The 17,652-nt window shown below is 47.5% G+C and overlaps 1 protein-coding gene across 5 annotated transcripts in view; it reads left to right on the top strand.

Annotated features, from left to right (window-relative positions):
* The first annotated feature begins 10,162 nt into the window (after positions 1-10,162).
* Positions 10,163-17,652, top strand: part of CCDC180 (coiled-coil domain containing 180) — a 45,523-nt gene continuing 38,033 nt past the window's right edge. For 4 of the 5 annotated variants that reach the window (XM_039507131.1, XM_039507127.1, XM_039507133.1 and 1 more), the window contains exons 1-4: positions 10,163-10,298; positions 13,907-14,028; positions 14,676-14,869; positions 16,850-16,929. In XM_039507131.1, coding sequence (XP_039363065.1) covers positions 13,960-14,028; positions 14,676-14,869; positions 16,850-16,929 — 343 coding nt within the window. In that variant the 5' untranslated portion in view covers positions 10,163-10,298; positions 13,907-13,959. The remainder of the gene's footprint in view (positions 10,299-13,906; positions 14,029-14,675; positions 14,870-16,849; positions 16,930-17,652) is intronic. The other variant, XM_039507130.1, reaches the window with a different exon arrangement.

The raw sequence follows: 17,652 nt of genomic DNA, 5'->3' as shown, positions 1-17,652 counted from the left end.
TCACAGTGCTCCTTCCAAGCATATGGACCGGTTAGGGTGGGTGTGGTTCCCACATACCGAATCCTGCTGGGTCCATGGGGAGCATGCATATGGAACTAAATTATTCACCAAAACATCTAAAAAATTAAACCACTTGGTATACCTACCTGATTTATAGTCAGTGTCCCAATCCCTTAGTTGTTAAATGAACATTCCACTCTTTTGTCCATGCATTCATTCCTGGGTTGGGGGTAACTAAGCTCAAAAAAGCAGTTGTACATATATCTGTAAAGCTTCATTGTTTTTTGTTTTTAAAGTTTAAAAAAACTCGCCAAAAGTTTGTTAAGTATTCTCCAAGGGGGGAATTGTTGGTGCCACTAGGCCTGAGTAAACCAAAGTTGTGACTTTGGGCCTGAAGTGAACCAAAGTTCTTACATGCTGTGAACTTTAACCAGCCTAAAATGCTAACAGACTGTAAGCAAAATGTGTAGCTGTCAGCAATCTCCGCTTGCAAATGTAGAAGTTTAAAACAGCAAAAGCGGCGGGGAGGAGAGGGAGAGGGGAAAGAAAAATCTGTATGCGTTTGTTCTGTCAAGGCCACAGATAAGCTTGTGCATGAAAACCTTTAACACACTAAAATGTAATGCCTAATGTAGCTGTTGCTGGGAAGGGAGGGGTGAGGGGGAAAACCAAACAAAAGGCTTACACAAACAAGGGGGGTATAACCCCGCCTGTAAGCGGGCGTGCAGAATTTAAAAATGCTTTTCTCCCTGGCACCTTTCTTTGTGCACAAATAAACCTGGTTTTGTTTCTCCACCCTGGTGTAATAATTAGTGCGACGCACACCGGGCAACGAACCCTGCTGTTGCTCCGCCTCGGGCTCTTTAAGCTGGCAACATATCTGAAGCTAGAAATATGAAGTATTACTCTGATGGCCCACATTTTGCATAGTTACAATAGGACATTAATGGTGAATTGGAATCTTGATGGCTCCCATTAGCTAGGAGGGTTGGTTGTTAATGACTCTGTTTACTCACAAACCTTCCTGGGTACAGGCAGGCCAATCCTGAAAGAATGGAGAATGAGGTCTTACAGTGATCATGTCAGCTGGTACTGAAATCCATCTTAAACCTGGTGCTCTTCCATTTAGAAGAAAGAGTGGGGACTCAGAAAGACAAAGGATTCCCGCCTTATGCCAAAGCTATAAAAGGGGATGGAACAGAACAAGGCGGGTCCCAGTCATGTGAAATCCCCTGCTTTTCACCTAAGATGCCAGCTGGAACTAACAAGGCTGTACCAGGGGAACGGATCGGGCCCAGACTAGGAAGGAGTCTAGTCTGTGAAAGAAGCTTATTGGACCATCTCTGAGGGTGAGATTTACCTGTATTCACTTTCTTAATGTATTAGGCTTAGACTTGCGTGTTTTGTTTTATTTTGCTTGGTAACGTACTTTGTTCTGTCTGTTACTACTTGAAACCACTTAAATCCTACTTTTTATACTTAATAAAATCACTTTTGTTTATGAATGAACACAGAGTAAGTGATTAATACCTAGGGGAGCAAACAGCTGTACATATCTCTCTATCTATGTTAGAGAGGCTGGACAATTTGAGATTACCCTGTATAAAATTTATACAGAGTAAAACAGATTTATTTGGAGTTTGGATTCTATTGGGAGCTGGGTGTCTGGGTGCTGGAGATAGGTGACTTGCTGAGCAGCTTTTGGTTAAAGTCTGCAGCTTTAGGGGTGTGAACCAGACCTGGGTCTGTGTTGCAGCAGGCTAGTGTGTCTGGCTCAACAAGGCAGGGTTCTGGAGTCCCAAGCTCGCAGAGAAAATGGGTTCAGAGGTAATTCCAGCACATCAGGTGACAGTCCCAAGGGGGTCTCTGTGACCAAACCCGTCACAGTTACCATAATGATAGTTTGCTGATTCCAACAATTTTCTTGCCAAAAATACATTGGTATTTCTCTGGCATAGAGCTGTACCAGCACTAGGTTGTTAGGGAAATATAGAGACTTGTAGATTCAGATGCTTATTCAAACCTCTCTTGGCTGGACATCTGATGCAAAGAAGCTTTCATGAGACTTCTAGTGCTTCCTGGTTTTATTTTGGTCAGAACTGATGTGGAAACGTAAGATTTTGGTATTTCTATTTGTTACCAGAGCCAAAATCTCTGTGTGGCTGTGTGTAAAAATTAACTGGATTTTTTGCTCTTCTAAAAAAAATTCTCTGGTTCAATTTGATTTTTCTAGATGGGTTGGGCTGCTCCCAGTCTGTAGGATACTTGAAATGCGTCTGAATATTCAGCTGCTTCCAATCCTGTGGTGCTCTCCGCCTTGCAAAATACACTTGAAAATGAAATCATCTTGTGTCTCAACACTTTATCTCGATCCATCATTTCAATCTCAGCTGGCCCAGAATGATATCAGATCTTTAGGTTTTCATCTAATTTCTAATGAAGAAAGCTCAGGGTTATCAGATCTATTTTCAATTAATTTTCTCCCCTGAAGGACACAGAACTATGGTTAAAAGACCTTAGCTTCTCAGGGAGAGATGGCTGGAGAAGTATCACAATGTAAAGCAACTCCATCTGCTATTGGCAGAGCTCCTAATACCTCATAAATCTTTGGGCCTTCAAAAGCCAGACGTTGCCTCTCTGCACCAAAGACTGCTTAACAAATGTCAGGAAGAGAGACCAAATGCGGATGTAATGAGTCTCACCCAGGGCCGCCCAGAGGGGGGGGGCAAGAGGGGCAATTTGCCCCAGGCCCTGAGCCCCACGGGGGCCCCCACCAGAGTTCTTCGGGGCCCCTGGAGCGGGGTCCTTCACTCGCTCCGGGGTGCCCGGCAAACTCTTGCAGGGCCGGGCGCAGGAGCTTCTGCCGCTCCCGGTCTTCGCCGGCGGGGGGGTCCTTCCACTCCGGAGTGGAAGGACCCCCCGCTGGCGAATTACCGCCGAAGACGGAGCGGGACCCGCCGCCGAAGTTCAGCTCGGTCTTCGGCGGTAATTCAGCGGCGGGGGGCCCTTCCGTTCCGGGACCCGCGGCCGAAGTGCCCCGAAGACCCGCGGCGGGGCCCCCCTCCACCGAATTACCGCCGAAGACCGGGCTGCGCTTCGGCGGCGGGTCCTGCTTCGGCGGTAATTCGGCAGCGGAGGGGCCCCCGCCGCGGGTCTTCGGGGCACTTCGGCGGCGGGTCCCGGAACGGAAGGGCCCCCCGCCGCCGAAGACCCCGGGCCCCCGGAATCCTCTGGGCGGCCCTGGTCTCACCTGAAGAACAGTATGTGTTGGAATAAGATGACTGGTAGAGCCCTCTTCTGCGCCAAATTCTGCTTCCACTTACGCTCCATCAGTTGTCTTGGGTTTTTAAATAGAATCATAGAATATCAGGGTTGGAAGGGACCTCAGGAGGTATCTAGTCCAACCCCCTGCTCAAAGTAGCATCAATTCCCAACTAAATCATCCCAGACAGGGCGTTGTCAAGCCTGACCTTAAAAACCTCTAAGGAAGGAGATTCCACCACCTCCCTAGGTAACCCATTCCAGTGCTTCACCACCCTCCTAGTGAAAAAGGCTTTCCTAATATCCAACCTAGACCTCTCCCACTGCAGCTTGAGACCATTACTCCTTGTTCTGTTATCAGGTACCACTGAGAACAGTCTAGATCCATCCTCTTTGGAACCCCCTTTCAGGTAGTTGAAAGCAGCTATCAAATCCCCCCTCATTCTTCTCTGCTGCAGACTAAACAATCCCAGTTCCCTCAGCCTCTCCTCATAAGTCATGTGCTCCAGCCCTTTAATCATTTTTGTTGTCCTCCGCTGGACTCTTTCCAATTTTTCCACATCCTTCTTGTAGTGTGGGGCCCAAAACTGGACACAATACTCCAGATGAGGCCTCATCAATGTCGAATAGAGGGGAATGATCACGACCCTCAATCTGCTGGCAATGCCCCTACTTATAAGCCCAAAATGCCGTTAGCCTTCTTGGCAACAAGGGCACACTGCTGACTCATATCCAGCAATAGCACCTATCACCATGATATCTATGCAATTGGATTTGCAGGTTGTAACTGAGAGAGAATTTTTTCCTCAAAGTCACTTGTAGAAGGGAATTGAAGTGGCTTGAACAGAAATGTTGGAAGATTTTCTCCTTCACAACGAGGTCTATTCCATTGATTTCCCTGTAGTGGGTGTTCTAATTGAAAACGGAAGATCAGTTAAGGAAGAGGCAAAAACAAGACTTGCCCAGTTCTGCTCCCATTTAAGTCAATACAAGTTTTGTTGGTGACCTCAGTAGAAAGATATAAAGATAGATATATACACACACACACACACCAGGGTACAACTGAGTTTCTTGATACACTCAAGGTGTGTCTTTGGCACTGAATGTACAACCTGGACTCAGGGCCGGCTCTACAGTTTTTGCGGCCCCAAGCAGCGCGCCGAATTGCCGCCGTGGACATCTGGGGCAGTCCGTGTGCCCTTAGGGCGGCAGGTTCCTTTCCGCGGAGGCGGCAATTCTGCGACAGCTTCTATGTTTAGCTGAAGCTGCTGCGGACAGCTAAACATAGAAGCTGCCTCCACCGCGGAAACGCGCCTGCCGCCCTAAGGGCACAGGGACTGCCCCCGCTGCCTGCGACGGCAATTCGGCGTGCTGCTTGGGGCCGCAAAACAACAGCGACTGCCATCCCTTCCAGCTGGAATGCTGGTGCCTGGACTGCACTGTCATACTAATCATAGATTATTAGGGTTGGAAGGGACCTCAAGAGATCATCTAGTCCAACCCCCTGCTCAAAGCAGAACCAATCCCCAAATGGCCCCCTCAAGGATTGAACTCACAACCCTGGGTTTAGCAGGCCACTGCTCAAACCACTAAGCTATCCCTCAAAAAGCTGGGATGGATTCTCGGGGCCAGTCTCTTGTTTTGTTTTGTTCCAAGAGTGAGAGTGGGCATGTGGCAGGGATGTTCCCAGGAGGACACCATATTGCGTTCTAATCAGCCTAATTGAACCAGAACATTCTTTTTTAGAAGAGCAAAAAATCTAGTTAATTTGATTTTTCTAGGTGGGTTGGGCTTCCCCTAATCTGTAGGATACTTGAAATGCATCTCAAGGTTCTGCTGCTTCCAATCCTGTGGTGCTCACCGCCTTGCAAAATACACTTAAAGATAAAATAATCTTGTGTCTCAACAGTTTATGTGGATCCATCATTTCAATCTCAGCTGGCCCAGAATGATATCAAATCTTTAGGTTTTCATCTAATTTCTAATGAAGAAAGCTCAGGGTTATCAGATCTATTTTCAATTAATTTTCTCTCCTAAAGGACACAGAACCAGAGCCACCCAGAGGATTCAGGGGGCCTGGGGCAAAGCAATTTTGGGGGCCCCTTCCATAAAAAAAATTGCAGTACTATACAATACTATATTCTTGTGGGGGCCCCTGCGGGGCCCAGAGCAAATTGCCCCACTTGTCCCCGCCCACGGGTGGCCCTGGGAAAAATAAACCTTCTGCATCTCGGCACAAACCCAGTTTTGAGAAAACTTCTTTACAAGGTATCACTGGTTCTCAGCATCAGCTAGTGCTAAAAGGCACTAAAGCTCATTAAAAGGGTTGGACAAATATTTTCCGTCATAACTTTTTCTGGATCAAAAACTAGGGGTTTTTAAAAACCAGAAAAAAAATCATGGACAATGTCTGCTTTCCTTCAAAATTTGTTGAGTTTTTTTAATTGAAAAGCTGAAATTAGTCTGCCAAAACCTGAATATGGTTTGGGGTTTCAGAAGTGTGTGGCCAAATATTTGCTGCTTGCTGTGTTTGATTGTTTAAAGAAACAATAAAAAAATTCTGCTTAAAAAAAATCCAAAACTTTTGAACCACCTCAGCTTGTGACCAAACGCCTGAGCCCATCCAGTCAGAGATTTTTCCAGGTTTCTGATACTCTGCTGGCTTCCTTGACTCATATCTGTCTCCATAACAACTTTGGGTTCATTTAGGTTAGAACACAAGAACAGCCATACTGGGCCAAACCAAAGGTCCATCTAGCCCAGTATCCTGTCTACCGACAATGGCCAATGCCAAGTGCCCCAGAGGGAGTAAACCTAACAGGTAATGATCAAGTGATCTCTCTTCTGCCATCCATCTCCATCCTCTGACAAACAGAGGCTAGGGACACCATTCCTTACCCATCCTGGCTAATAGCCATTAATGGACTTAACCTCCATGCATTTATCTGTTTCCTAGAGATTGGCTCCATGGGGTCCCTCACAAACTGGAGACGGTTACTGTGGGTTTGTCTTTAGTATAGACTATGTACATACTCCACAAACTGAGCATTTGAGCTTGTTCCAGATTCTGGGATGAGCCTATGTTGTGAAAACTGAAATGCTCAAAATAGCACATGCATGTGAATGGACACAGGGTGCTAAAATTAAATTAACCCAGGGGGTCTCAAATGGGGGTCAGGACTCCTCAGGAGGTCACAAGGTTATTACTGGAGGTCTTGAGCTGTCAACCTCCACCTCAAACCCCGATTTGCCTCCAGCATTTATAATAGTGTTAAATATATAAAGAAGTGTTTTTAATGTATAGGGGGTGGGGGTTGCACTCAGAGGTTTGCTGTGTGAAAGGGGTCACCAGTATAAAAGTTTGAGAACCACTGAATTAAACCCTCTGGAGCCTCAGGGAATTTGGGGGGGGGGGGTCTTCCTTGGTAGGGTTGGGAAGGATATTGCTCTTCTCATGTGATCCCTCCCCCAGTGGCTAATTTTCAATGAAGCTGCCCTCCCCTGATATGAATCTCCCTATGGCACTGAAATTAAATATAGACTATAATTTGGCATTTGAGAAGTGAAAGGGATGGTAGCCCTAATGGAAAAGCTCACAGCTTGGCTCTTTTGCAAGCCTCAAACTGCTGAATGCACTTTAGGGTAGGGAAGGCTGTGCCTCCCAAACAGCTTGGCCCTGCCCCCATTTGACACCCACCCACTTCCTGCCCCCCGACTGCCCACCCCCCTCAGAATCCCTGACCCATCCTGCTCCCTCCTGAGCTCAGCTCCCTCCGATCAGCCTGGAGCGCACAGCCCCGCCCCGCCCTTACCACGCGGCTCTGAGTGGGGCAGAGCTCAGGGGCCCCACCGGAGCCACGCTGCACCGCTGTCCAGGGACGCTGCTGGATGTGCTGAGGCTCCGGGAGAGGGGCGGAGATGGAGTCGGGTGGGGCTGGGGAGGGAGCCTCAGCCATTCTTGTGGGGGGCCTCTGCAGAGCCTGGGGCAAATTGCCCCACTTTCTCCCCCCCCCCCCCCCAGGCGGCCCTGCACAGAACTATGTGACTGGAGAAGTATCACAATGGAAAGCAACTCCATCTGCTATTGGTAGAGCTCCTAATACTTCACAAATCTTTGGTTGTAACTGAGAGAGAGGGAATTGAAGTGGCTTGAACAGAACTGTTGGAAGCTTTTCTCCCTCACAACAATGTCTATTCAATTTATTTCCCTGTAGTGGGTGTTCTAAATTGAAAATGTGAAGATCAGTTAAGGAAGAGACAAAAACAAGACTTGTCAAATTCTGCTCCCATTTAAATCAATACAAGTTTTGTTGGTGAGCTCAGTAGAAAGATATATATAAAATACACACACACCAGCGTCCAATTGAGTTTCTCAATACACTCAAGGTGTGTCTTTGTACATTCACTGGCAACCTGGAATGCACTGTCAAACTAATAAATGGTTTACTGGGGGAGTGGGCAAAAGCAAGTGATTAAAGCAGGGTTTCTCAAACCTTGTACTGGTGACCCCTTTCACACAGCAAGCCTCTGAATGCAACCCCCCCTTATCAATTAAAAACTGTTTTTAATGTATTTAGCACCATTTTTAATGCTGGAGGCAAAGCTGGGTTTGGGGTGGAGGCTGACAGCTCGTGACCCCACATGTAATAGCCTCACAACCCCCTGAGGGGTCCCAACCCCCAGTTTGAGAACCCCTGGACTAAAGTACTGTACAATAAACATGAGAGGCAGCAACATCTAGTAATCTGAGTACAGGCCTGGGAGCCAAAAACATCTACATTCACCTGAATGGCTGTTAAAACTTTCTTCTGGCCCAAAAAATCTCCCTAATTTAGATTTGTGTATATCCTTGTCAATAATTAAGTGTCTTGCAAAACATTAAAATCTCTGCTACTACTGATCTATGATTAAGGCTGATCCAGCAGAAAATTGTATTTCCTTCAGACTGGTCATGTAGGTTTCAACTAGTGCATGGGTCTTGCCAAAACAGATTGCTGCTGGAGACTCCTGGAGTCACACTGGCCCACGTGTTTTGGACTATCCCAGGACACAGTTCATTTGGCTAGAATAGGTAGGAGGATTAATATGATAGTGGCTACATCTCTAAAAATTACCTCCTAGAACTGTGGTTTGGAAATGCTCTAACTCACAGGAAGTTTGGCTACAATCATTGATCTAGAAAATCAAACAGCTTATTGCTTAGATAGAAAAGCAAATTGCTTCTGGGGATAGAAGCTTGGCACAGTAATATGGGGACTTAGCAGTTAAAAAGAAGATAATGTTTTGGAGAAGAGGGACCTCAGACAAATCTGAAAAGATTTGGTCTAACTTTTCCAAAACCTGTTATTAATTCCTAGTGAATGGAAATGTTCTTCTTCTTTCCTTTCTCTGCCCCATTTCCTTCTCCTTTCTCTCTCTGCCCATTCCTTTACTTTTCCATTTTCTGCCTCTCTCTCCCACCCCCCCGCCGCATTCTCCCCTTATTTAGCAGTGGGGGAAACATATTTTTCAATAAAATATAAATTAAAAAACTTCTTAATTCTAATCCTGGCTCTGACATTTTTTACTGTGTCTCAGTTTGTGAATGGCAAAGAAAATCTGCTCATTTTTTTCTTGACAAGCAGAACTTTTTATAAGTGAATTTCATACTGGTAGTGGAAGCTGCTGCCTTGGCAGCCTTGAAAACTGAAGACTCCTTCCTATTCATGCAACAAGTACTTACAGAGGTGGCAAACTTCTACCAGATTGCTTCATTTATGTGACTCAAACCCAGATTCATAGAGTCCATGCTGTGTAAATGTGATTCAGACTCAGTGGATCATTTAGTTCTTGGCCTCTGCTAGAGGAGGATTTACCATTACACACAGGATGCCCTGGCACCGGCCCCCCAACAACAGGGGGCCCAGGGCCGGGCACTCGGGCAGCTCAGCACCGGCAAGAATCACAGCCAATGGGAGCTGCGGGGGGCACGCAGAGCCACCTGCACCTCCTGCCCCCACACCAAACAGGAGCTGCCTCAGGTAAGTGCTCCACACCCCAACCCCCTGCCTGCCCCAACCCTGAGCCCCCTCCCTCACCCAGACCCTGCACCCCCACCCCGCTCCTGCACCCTAACTCCAACCCAGATCCTGCACCCCCTCCTGCACCGTCTCACCCAGACCCTGCACCCCCACCCCACTCCTGCACCCTATCTCCAACACAGATCCTGCACCCACTCCTGCACCCCCACCCCGCTCCTGCACCCTAACTCCAACCCAGATCCTGCACCCCCTCCTGCACCATCTCACCCAGACCCTGCACCCCTACTCCACTCCTGCACCCTAACTCCAACACAGATCCTGCACCCACTACCCCGCTCCTGCACCCTAACTCCAACACAGATCCTGCACCCCCTCCTGCACCATCTCACCCAGACCCTGCACCCCCACTCCACTCCTGCACCCTAACTCCAACACAGATCCTGCACCCCCTCCTGCACCCCCTCACCCAGACCCTGCACCCCAACCCCCAGCCTGCTCCTGCACCATAGCTCCCACCCAGACCCCCAGCCCTGAACCCCTTCCCGCACCCTAACTCCCTCCCAGACCCCGCACCCCCAGCCCTGAGTCCCAAGAGGAGAATAGAGGGGGGGGAAAAAAACGAAAAACGGGGAGGGGGGAGGCAACAATGAAGCTGAGCACAGGGCCCCACTAACTCTAAATCCACCACTGGCCTCTGCGGAGACCTGTTGGTGCCGCAAGTAACGCTGGTCCACTAGAGCTAGTACCACCCTTCCCAGGGGCCACTGAGCAACCAGCAACTGGCGTCAGCTGGGCGGGAGGCAGCGCCTCGGTGCAGCAGGCCCCAGAGGGACGAGACAAGCCTCAACCCGCATCCCTGCGTTTCCATGGCAACAGGTAAACGCTCAAGAACTCCTGCGGGAGTTTGAAGGTTCTCGCGAGAAGAGGAGCCCGTTCAGGCTACCCTGGGTTACCATGGAGACGAGGAGACGCTTGGCCTAGGCGGGGAGCTGCGCTGGGAGCTGGGCGGCTATTCAGGTACTAGGGTGCTTGAGAGATGAACCGCCCCCGTCCTGCTGCGGGAGGGGGTGCTGGGGAGAGTGACCCCCTGCTTCTGCTGGGGGAATGTGGAGCGCGCCCCGCTCTGGGCCTGCCTGGAGGTTGGTAGAATTCCCTCCCCGTCGCCATCTCAGAGCATCCGAACCTCGCTGCGTCTCCCTTCTCTAATCCACAAGCCCAACCGGTTTCACTACAGCGCTAGCGGCCTCCTCCCCTTTCTCAGCAGAGGTGCAAGAGCCGAGGGGGGAGGTGTCTTTCTAGGAGCTCGGGGCGGGGGGAACTGCCCCGTGGGAAGAGCGTCCTCCCGTGGGTTTATATCACTGGGTCTCCATGAGGTTCACCCCCCCTATCCTGTCTGACACATGCCGTCCTCTGAGTCTCCTAACAGCACTGAAAGGAAGGCTCGCCTGGCGCAACGAACTCCTCAAGTGCGATGTGTTTTGATCGCTTATTTACGAAACCTGAAAATGTTGTAACCCACAATAGCTGCTGGGCCATCAGCGAGGCTCTGCTGTCCAGAATCTAGGTTATGGAAGAAACGCTGGAAATTCACAGCTGTGGTCTTCATTAATAGTTTTTGGGCTGGTCATCATCATTGTTTTTTTGATGAAGAAGTGGGGTTTTTACCCATGACAGCTTATGCCCAAATAAATCTGTTTGTCTTTAAGGTTGTTATTGTTTTTTGAGTTTCTGTAGGTAGAAGCTTTTCATAACGTTTCCCTTAAAGCCCTGATCTTTTAGATGACTCTGCCTGGCAGATCCTTGTACCTGTGATCGCAATGATTTCAGTGAGACAGTAGGCACAGGGATCCACTCTCATGAAGTCACTTACAGGATCAGAGCCTATGTAATTATTTTTTTTAAAAAGCCTTCAGTAAGGAACAATATTTCTCTTCAATGGGATAAAGGCATGTAATAGTCCGGTGCTGGGGCCGTGCCCTCTCAGGGGCCGTCGGGAGCCAGGCCGCCTCACTACACGGCCCAAATCAGTCCTCGGGTTCTGAAGGCCTCGGGGTTCTGCCCCTCAGGCAGGGGCTAAACAAAAGGCACACGGTCACTGCAATGAGCCCCAGCCCTCAGTCAGGGCGGGGCAGCAAACACTAGTTCTAGGCTCAGATCCTTCCTGCAGGCTGAGCACCAATAAAGTCAATAAGCCCCGGCCCTCAGTCAGGGCGGGGCAGCAAACCAGTTCTAAGCTCCGGTTCTTGCAGCCGGAGCTGAGCAATCACAAAGTCAATAAGCCCAAGCCCTAGCTCAGGGCGGGGCAGCACACAAGAGTCCAGGGGGCTCAGATCCTTCCTGCAGGCTGAGCACCAATAAAGTAAATAAGCTAAGCCCAGGCCCTCAATCAGGGCGGGGCGGTGACCCAGCAGTTCTGAGCTCAGATCCTCTCAGCAGGAGCTGAACCCACAGGGGCACTTGTAAGCCCAGGCCCGCAGTCAGGGCGGGGCACCAAACACTTAGTTTTAGGTTTAGGGCTCCGGTCCTTGCCTCAGGAGCTGAGCGGTGATAATAGTCTCAGAGCTCAGGTCCTTGCCTCAGGAGCTGAGCAGTAATAATAGTCTCAGGGCTTGGCTACACTTACAAATTTGCAGCGCTGCAGCAGGGTGTGAAAACACACCCTCTCCAGCGCTGCAAATTGCGGCGCTGCAAAGCACCAGTGTGGTCAAAGCCCCAGCGCTGTCCGTTATTCCCCACAGGAAGGTGGAGTACAGACAGCACTGGGAGAGCTCTCTCCCAGCGCTGGCGCTTTGACTACACTTAGCGCTTCAAAGCGCTGCCGCGGCAGCGCTACCGCGGCAGCACTTTGAAGTGCTAAGTGTAGCCACAGCCTCAGAGCTCAGGTCCTTGCCTCAGGAGCTGAGCGGTAACAATAGTCTCAGGGCCCAGGTCCTTGCATCAGGAGCTGAGCGGCAACAATAGTCAGTAAGCCCAAGCCCTAGGTCAGGGCGGGGCAGCAACCAATAGTTCAAGGGGCTCAGGTCCTCGGGCAGGAGCTGAGCAACAGCAGGTGCATGCAGGCTTCTATACCTGAGCGCTGGTGTGAGGGGGAGACTGCCACCCGTAAGTGGGGTGGCAGGGGGGGACACAGGCCCACCCACTCCACTGTGTCCCAGCCCGGGGCCCTAACAGCAGCAGTCAGTCTGCTGCTGTGTCGGTGGGGTCCTGACCGCAACACACCGACATCGGCTCTTCCTCTGTCGTAGCCAGACTGGGGTCAGCTACCCCCGGGCTACTTCCCATCTCCCCCTCCATGGGTACCTGCTCATCGCTGGGCTCGGCAGCGGGGTCCCACACCATGGGCTCCTCGGCGTGCTGAGGGCTGTCTAGGTCGGGCCACTCCTCCGGACTCGGGTCAGGGGGGCGCTCGGGCCGCTCCTCGGGGTACCGGGCTCAAGGGAGGCTCGGGCGGTCCACGTCAGGATACCTGGCTCGAGGGAGGCTCGGTCCGTCTGTGTCAGGGTACCTGGCTCGGTCCGGCAGGAGCGTCTGTCCTCTCCAGCTGCTGGGCTCCAATTGAGCGCTGGGGCCGGGCTTTTATACTTCCTGTCCCGCCCCTTGACTTCCGGGGGGCGGGAACAGGTGGCGGTAGCTCCGCCCACTGGGGTGGCTGTTCTGGTTCCTCGCTCTCTGGGGCCGTCGGGAGCCAGGCCGCCTCACTATAAGGCAACTCAAATTTTTTTAATTGACTGACTTCAAAATATGTCTGTTTCTTAGTGTGCTTTTCTGTTCCCCTGTTTATTAAGGGTCTTTCAAGGACAAAACTGCCTACACCCAGAAACCCAAATCCATCCCTGTGCCAATGCTGGGCTTAAGTTTATGGACTGGGAGAGGAAATGAGGATAAGGTGCTTTTCCTATCCTGAGGGCTGCCTGGGATTGCTCTGATGCCTGGCACAGATTAGAGAACCATGAAAGTTTCCCCATAGATTTTAAGATCAGAAGGGACCATTATGATCATCTAGTCTGACCTCCTGCACAATGCAGGCCACAGAATCTCACGCACCCACTCCTGTATCAAATCTATGTCTGAGCCATTGAAGTCCTCAAATCATGGTTTAAAGACTTCAAGGTGCAGAGAATCTTCCAGCAAGTGACCCATGCCCCACGCTGCAGAAGAAGGCTAAAAACCCCCAGGACCTCTGCCAATCGGCCCGGGAGGAAAATTCCTTCCTGACCCCAAATATGGCGATCAGCTAAACCCTGAGCATGTGGGCAAGACTCACCAGCCAGACGCCCAGGAAAGAATTCTCTGTAGTAACTCAGATCCCACCCCATCTAACATCCCATCACAGACCATCGGGCATATTTACCAATTTGCTTGCCTGCTGGAATAGCCCTTGTGGGGTGTTGCAGAATAGCTAGGTGATAGGCAAGTCCCCACCCCACCCAGAGCAGTCCTGTCAAAGGCACAAAGTAAAGAAACCACCAATATTTTTCCATCTTTAAGTTCTAATAATTGTAGTGTATATTTATAATGATATAAAGGTGCAATTTTTTCAGATCGATGTCTAATTCTAAAGTTGATAGTGTCCTTTTAAAGATTTCATTCTCATGCCTCCTTCTCTCTGTGCCCCCTCCCCCAAGTTGGTGCATGGAAATTGTTCTGCAAACAAGCCAAGAACTGAGCACTTTGCAACATGGTGCTGGTGGGAGCAGTACGTGTTGTCCCCAGTGGGAAAGTCTACAGGCAGATCTTTGACGATGAGGTACAGAAACATCAGAGTCTAAGCCAAATTTATTGTTTTGTTCTTGCTGTTGTGAATTCAGTAGAGTTAGACCAGAGATTAATTTGGGCCTTTTGGATTTTTGGTTTGTTTTAGCAGAAAATAATTTTAATGTCATCAGGGTGCACTCCCCAACAAACCTGCTAAGGTCCTGCTATGTGTCTTTTGAACCTCCGAATGTATTTGCCAAAGCCAAAATTTGCTATGTTAATGACATAGCAATGATGGATAAATTCAGAGGCTTAGTTTGCCAGACTCAGAAGTATTTGGCTAGTGTATACAGCTGGTTTGATTTTTTTTAAAGGAAAATCAGAATGGCTTAGTGGTTGGAGCATGGGACTTGAAGTCAGGGTTACCTAATTCCTGTTCCTGGCTCTGCCACTGACTTGCTGTGTGACCTTAAGCAAGTCATATAACCTTTCTGTGCCCCTGTTTCCCCATCTGTTAAAAGGGGGATGTTCTTGCTCATTTTGTAAAGAACCTTGGATGAAAGATGTTATGTAAGTGCACAGAATTGTTTATTACTTTATCTCCTATTCAGCCACTTTTACTCAGTGCAGCTTCTTTGATCTTCTCTGCTTTCAGTGGATTACTGAGAATTTTAACACCTTGATTATGTTTCTATGAAGGTGCACTTAGTACGCTCTCTGGAGGAAGTGAGAAACAAGGCAGAGCAACATAAGTTTCCTATGAACAGTGGAAGGATTCCTGTGGTTAGGGACTTGGGAATGTGTGCTGGTAAAGGACTGTTATCTCATCGCCAGAAGAAATGGGTTGAGGGAATGCCCAATGATGACTTCACTGAAAATCCAGTGTTGTACAGGTATAGATTGGAAGTATACATTTATAATTATATATGGTTATGTGTTGGGTTAAACTTCTTTGAAACTGGTGGGTATCACAGCCAACCTTCATTATTGATAAATGTAAGAAACAGTTAAGCTCCTTTATGGAACTAGCTGAGACAATAGCAGCTTCCACCCAGAACACGTCACCACCCAAAGCAAAGGCACATGCAAGGCACGTGTAGGTGGAGGGCTGTCACGAGGTATTGTTTGGTGGAAGTGTGTGTCTCTGTCTTTATGGACTGGGAGAGGCATAAGAAGGAGAGGAAAAGAAAAAGAAACAGCAGAGAAGCTGAGAGAGAAACAGCAGAAAGCCAAGGATGCAGCCAGAGCAAGCACTGGGAATGTGGCCCTGAGAAAGGCCTAGAGAGAGAACTTTTGGTCTAAGTGCTAGCTGTAAAGAGGCTTGGAACTGTGAGCAAAGAAACTGTCACCTGCTGTGTTGAGGGAAACAGGACTTTGTACATTCTTTGTAAATAAACAGGATTGTATCAAAGAAAGACCTGACTCCAACATCAATTTCTCCTCCTAACCAAAACAACCCACTAGACCCCAAATTTTGGCCCTAGCTACTCAGGTCAAAAAGGGGCAGCGAGGTTTGAGCATGGGACTGGAAGCTAGGAACTCCCTGAATTTTAATTGTGGTTCTGGCAATAACTCCCTCTGTAGCAGTGGGCAAATTACTCAACCTCCATGTGACTCAGTTTTCCTAGCTGTAAAGAGGGGTAATACTGGCCTACCTCACATGGATTTGCGAGAATTAATTAGTCAATGTTTGTAGAGGGCTGCATATTATGGTTTTCCTTTTTAAAAGGTATTGTACTATTGTTTAAAACGGTCTAGAACTATGCGCAGTTTTCATTAGTCTTACTTTAAATTGCATTTATTTTTAGAAAAGTGACTATGTAAAAAGGGTTCCTTGCTAAATAGATTAGCATCGTTTATGCCTTTAAGTCTGATGCACCTATTAACTATGAACAAAATTCTACTCCTGTTAAACCATTGGTGTAAATCAGCTATGGAAGAATGAAGATAGTCTGTTCTGCTTCATGCATCCTGAACAAAGTGTCTGCTAAGTTCTAATTGCAGAACCTCTATTAACAGTCAAGATGTAAGAGGGAAAGAAATCATAGTTGGATTTGCAGATCCTAGGTGGACTTTGCAATGAGCAAAATAATCTTTGAACTTGTAAAGTAAGAATATTGTATCTGGAATATCACTGAAAGAGAACAAATATGCTGTTCAGGGTGTAACCATAGCCATGACCAGAAGTGGAAGTAAAATTAAAATCCAAGTTATACAAAGGTCTGACACATTTTAACCCCCCCTCCCCCCATGAAAGGTTTCTGTCTCCAGTGCATTTGTAAAACATATGAGAGATGTTCCTGCTGGCAAATACCTATTATTTGTGAGGAAAGTCAGATCTGTCCTAATTGAGAATTGGTCATCACTCTCATAGCAAACCATGAGAAGATGATAGTTTTAGAAGTGATGCAAACAGTCTATCCAACTAGTGTTTTCTTTTTATTTTGTTGCTGTAGAGTCCCCGTAGTATTAATTCTGAGAAGAACCACATAGAGAAATACATTGTGCCCCACTGAATGGAAGAGTCAGAGGGTAGAAAAATGTTCTAGTTTCAAGTACTTTTGCTATAGTTAGTATGTATTTAAACCTGGGATTTGTTGCTGTTATGCCATCGTATTTTGGATTATTGTCACCAAATGAGCTATGATAATTAATTAATTTGGCCCACTTCATCTGGGAAAATGTAACATTCATTCTGTGAAACACTAGTCCCTCCAAATTCACTAAAGTTATGATGATGCTTATGGTCATTTAGATTTTTTACAAATGAATTTACAAATACAATTTACAAATTGTGAAGCAATGCCTTTTGGAGATCCTTACTTTTTCTTTTATGGCATAGGTCAAGGCTTTCATCTCTGTTTCTATTTCAGGGAAATTACATTTCGAAAACCTCAAGAAAGTGAAGATGTGATTGCAGCCCGGGAAGTCAGAGGCCTCAGTGATTTCATTAGTAAAATTTACTAACTTAATCTTGTGTTATTTTTAATGATTCTTTAGGAATTTCCCACACGGAGGGGAGGGAATAATCATAGAAACATTTATTGTAGTTTTGTACTTGTTTGATTACTCAGAATGTATAGACGTAAAGTTAAATTCAGCCCTAGTATAAGCAGGCACAAGTCCTTTGATGTCAGTGGAGTTTCACCTGTTTATACCAGGTGTGAATTTAATAGCTTGTGTGCTTTTGTTCATTACAGAAACAAAGATTAATAACAAACATTAAAAATTAGTATTTGGCTTTCAGAGAACCATTCTTTACAATACAGTATGTATTAAGCTTTACCCTTGCAGACTTTCTGTGATATGAAAAGCATTTTGGCACTATTTTGTAAAAATGTAATGGGCAAATATTTATGTGAGAAATGGGAGCTCTATGATAGTGTGTCGCCTATTAAAATCCATATCTTTCCAATGTACACCAAGGATCTCTGCCCTTTCTCCACTGCAAATATTCTCCAAAGAATTATGCGATACTGCATTAATATTGGTTCAAGGTTCCCTCTGAGTTTTTCACTCAATAACTTGTTCATGTGTCAAAATTAAAGGCAAAGTTTTCTAGAGGCTGGAGCAGGGGAATAGGAGTCAATATTTCCTTGGTTCTGTTCTGTGTCTTTATTATTTGGCAAATCACTTAACATCTTTTTTGCATAAATTTCCCCATCTGTGAAAATGG

This window comes from Mauremys reevesii, linkage group 19 (genome assembly GCF_016161935.1).
Source record: "Mauremys reevesii isolate NIE-2019 linkage group 19, ASM1616193v1, whole genome shotgun sequence".
Classification (NCBI taxonomy): Eukaryota; Metazoa; Chordata; order Testudines; family Geoemydidae; genus Mauremys; species Mauremys reevesii.
This window is presented reverse-complemented; position numbering and strand designations above follow the sequence as displayed.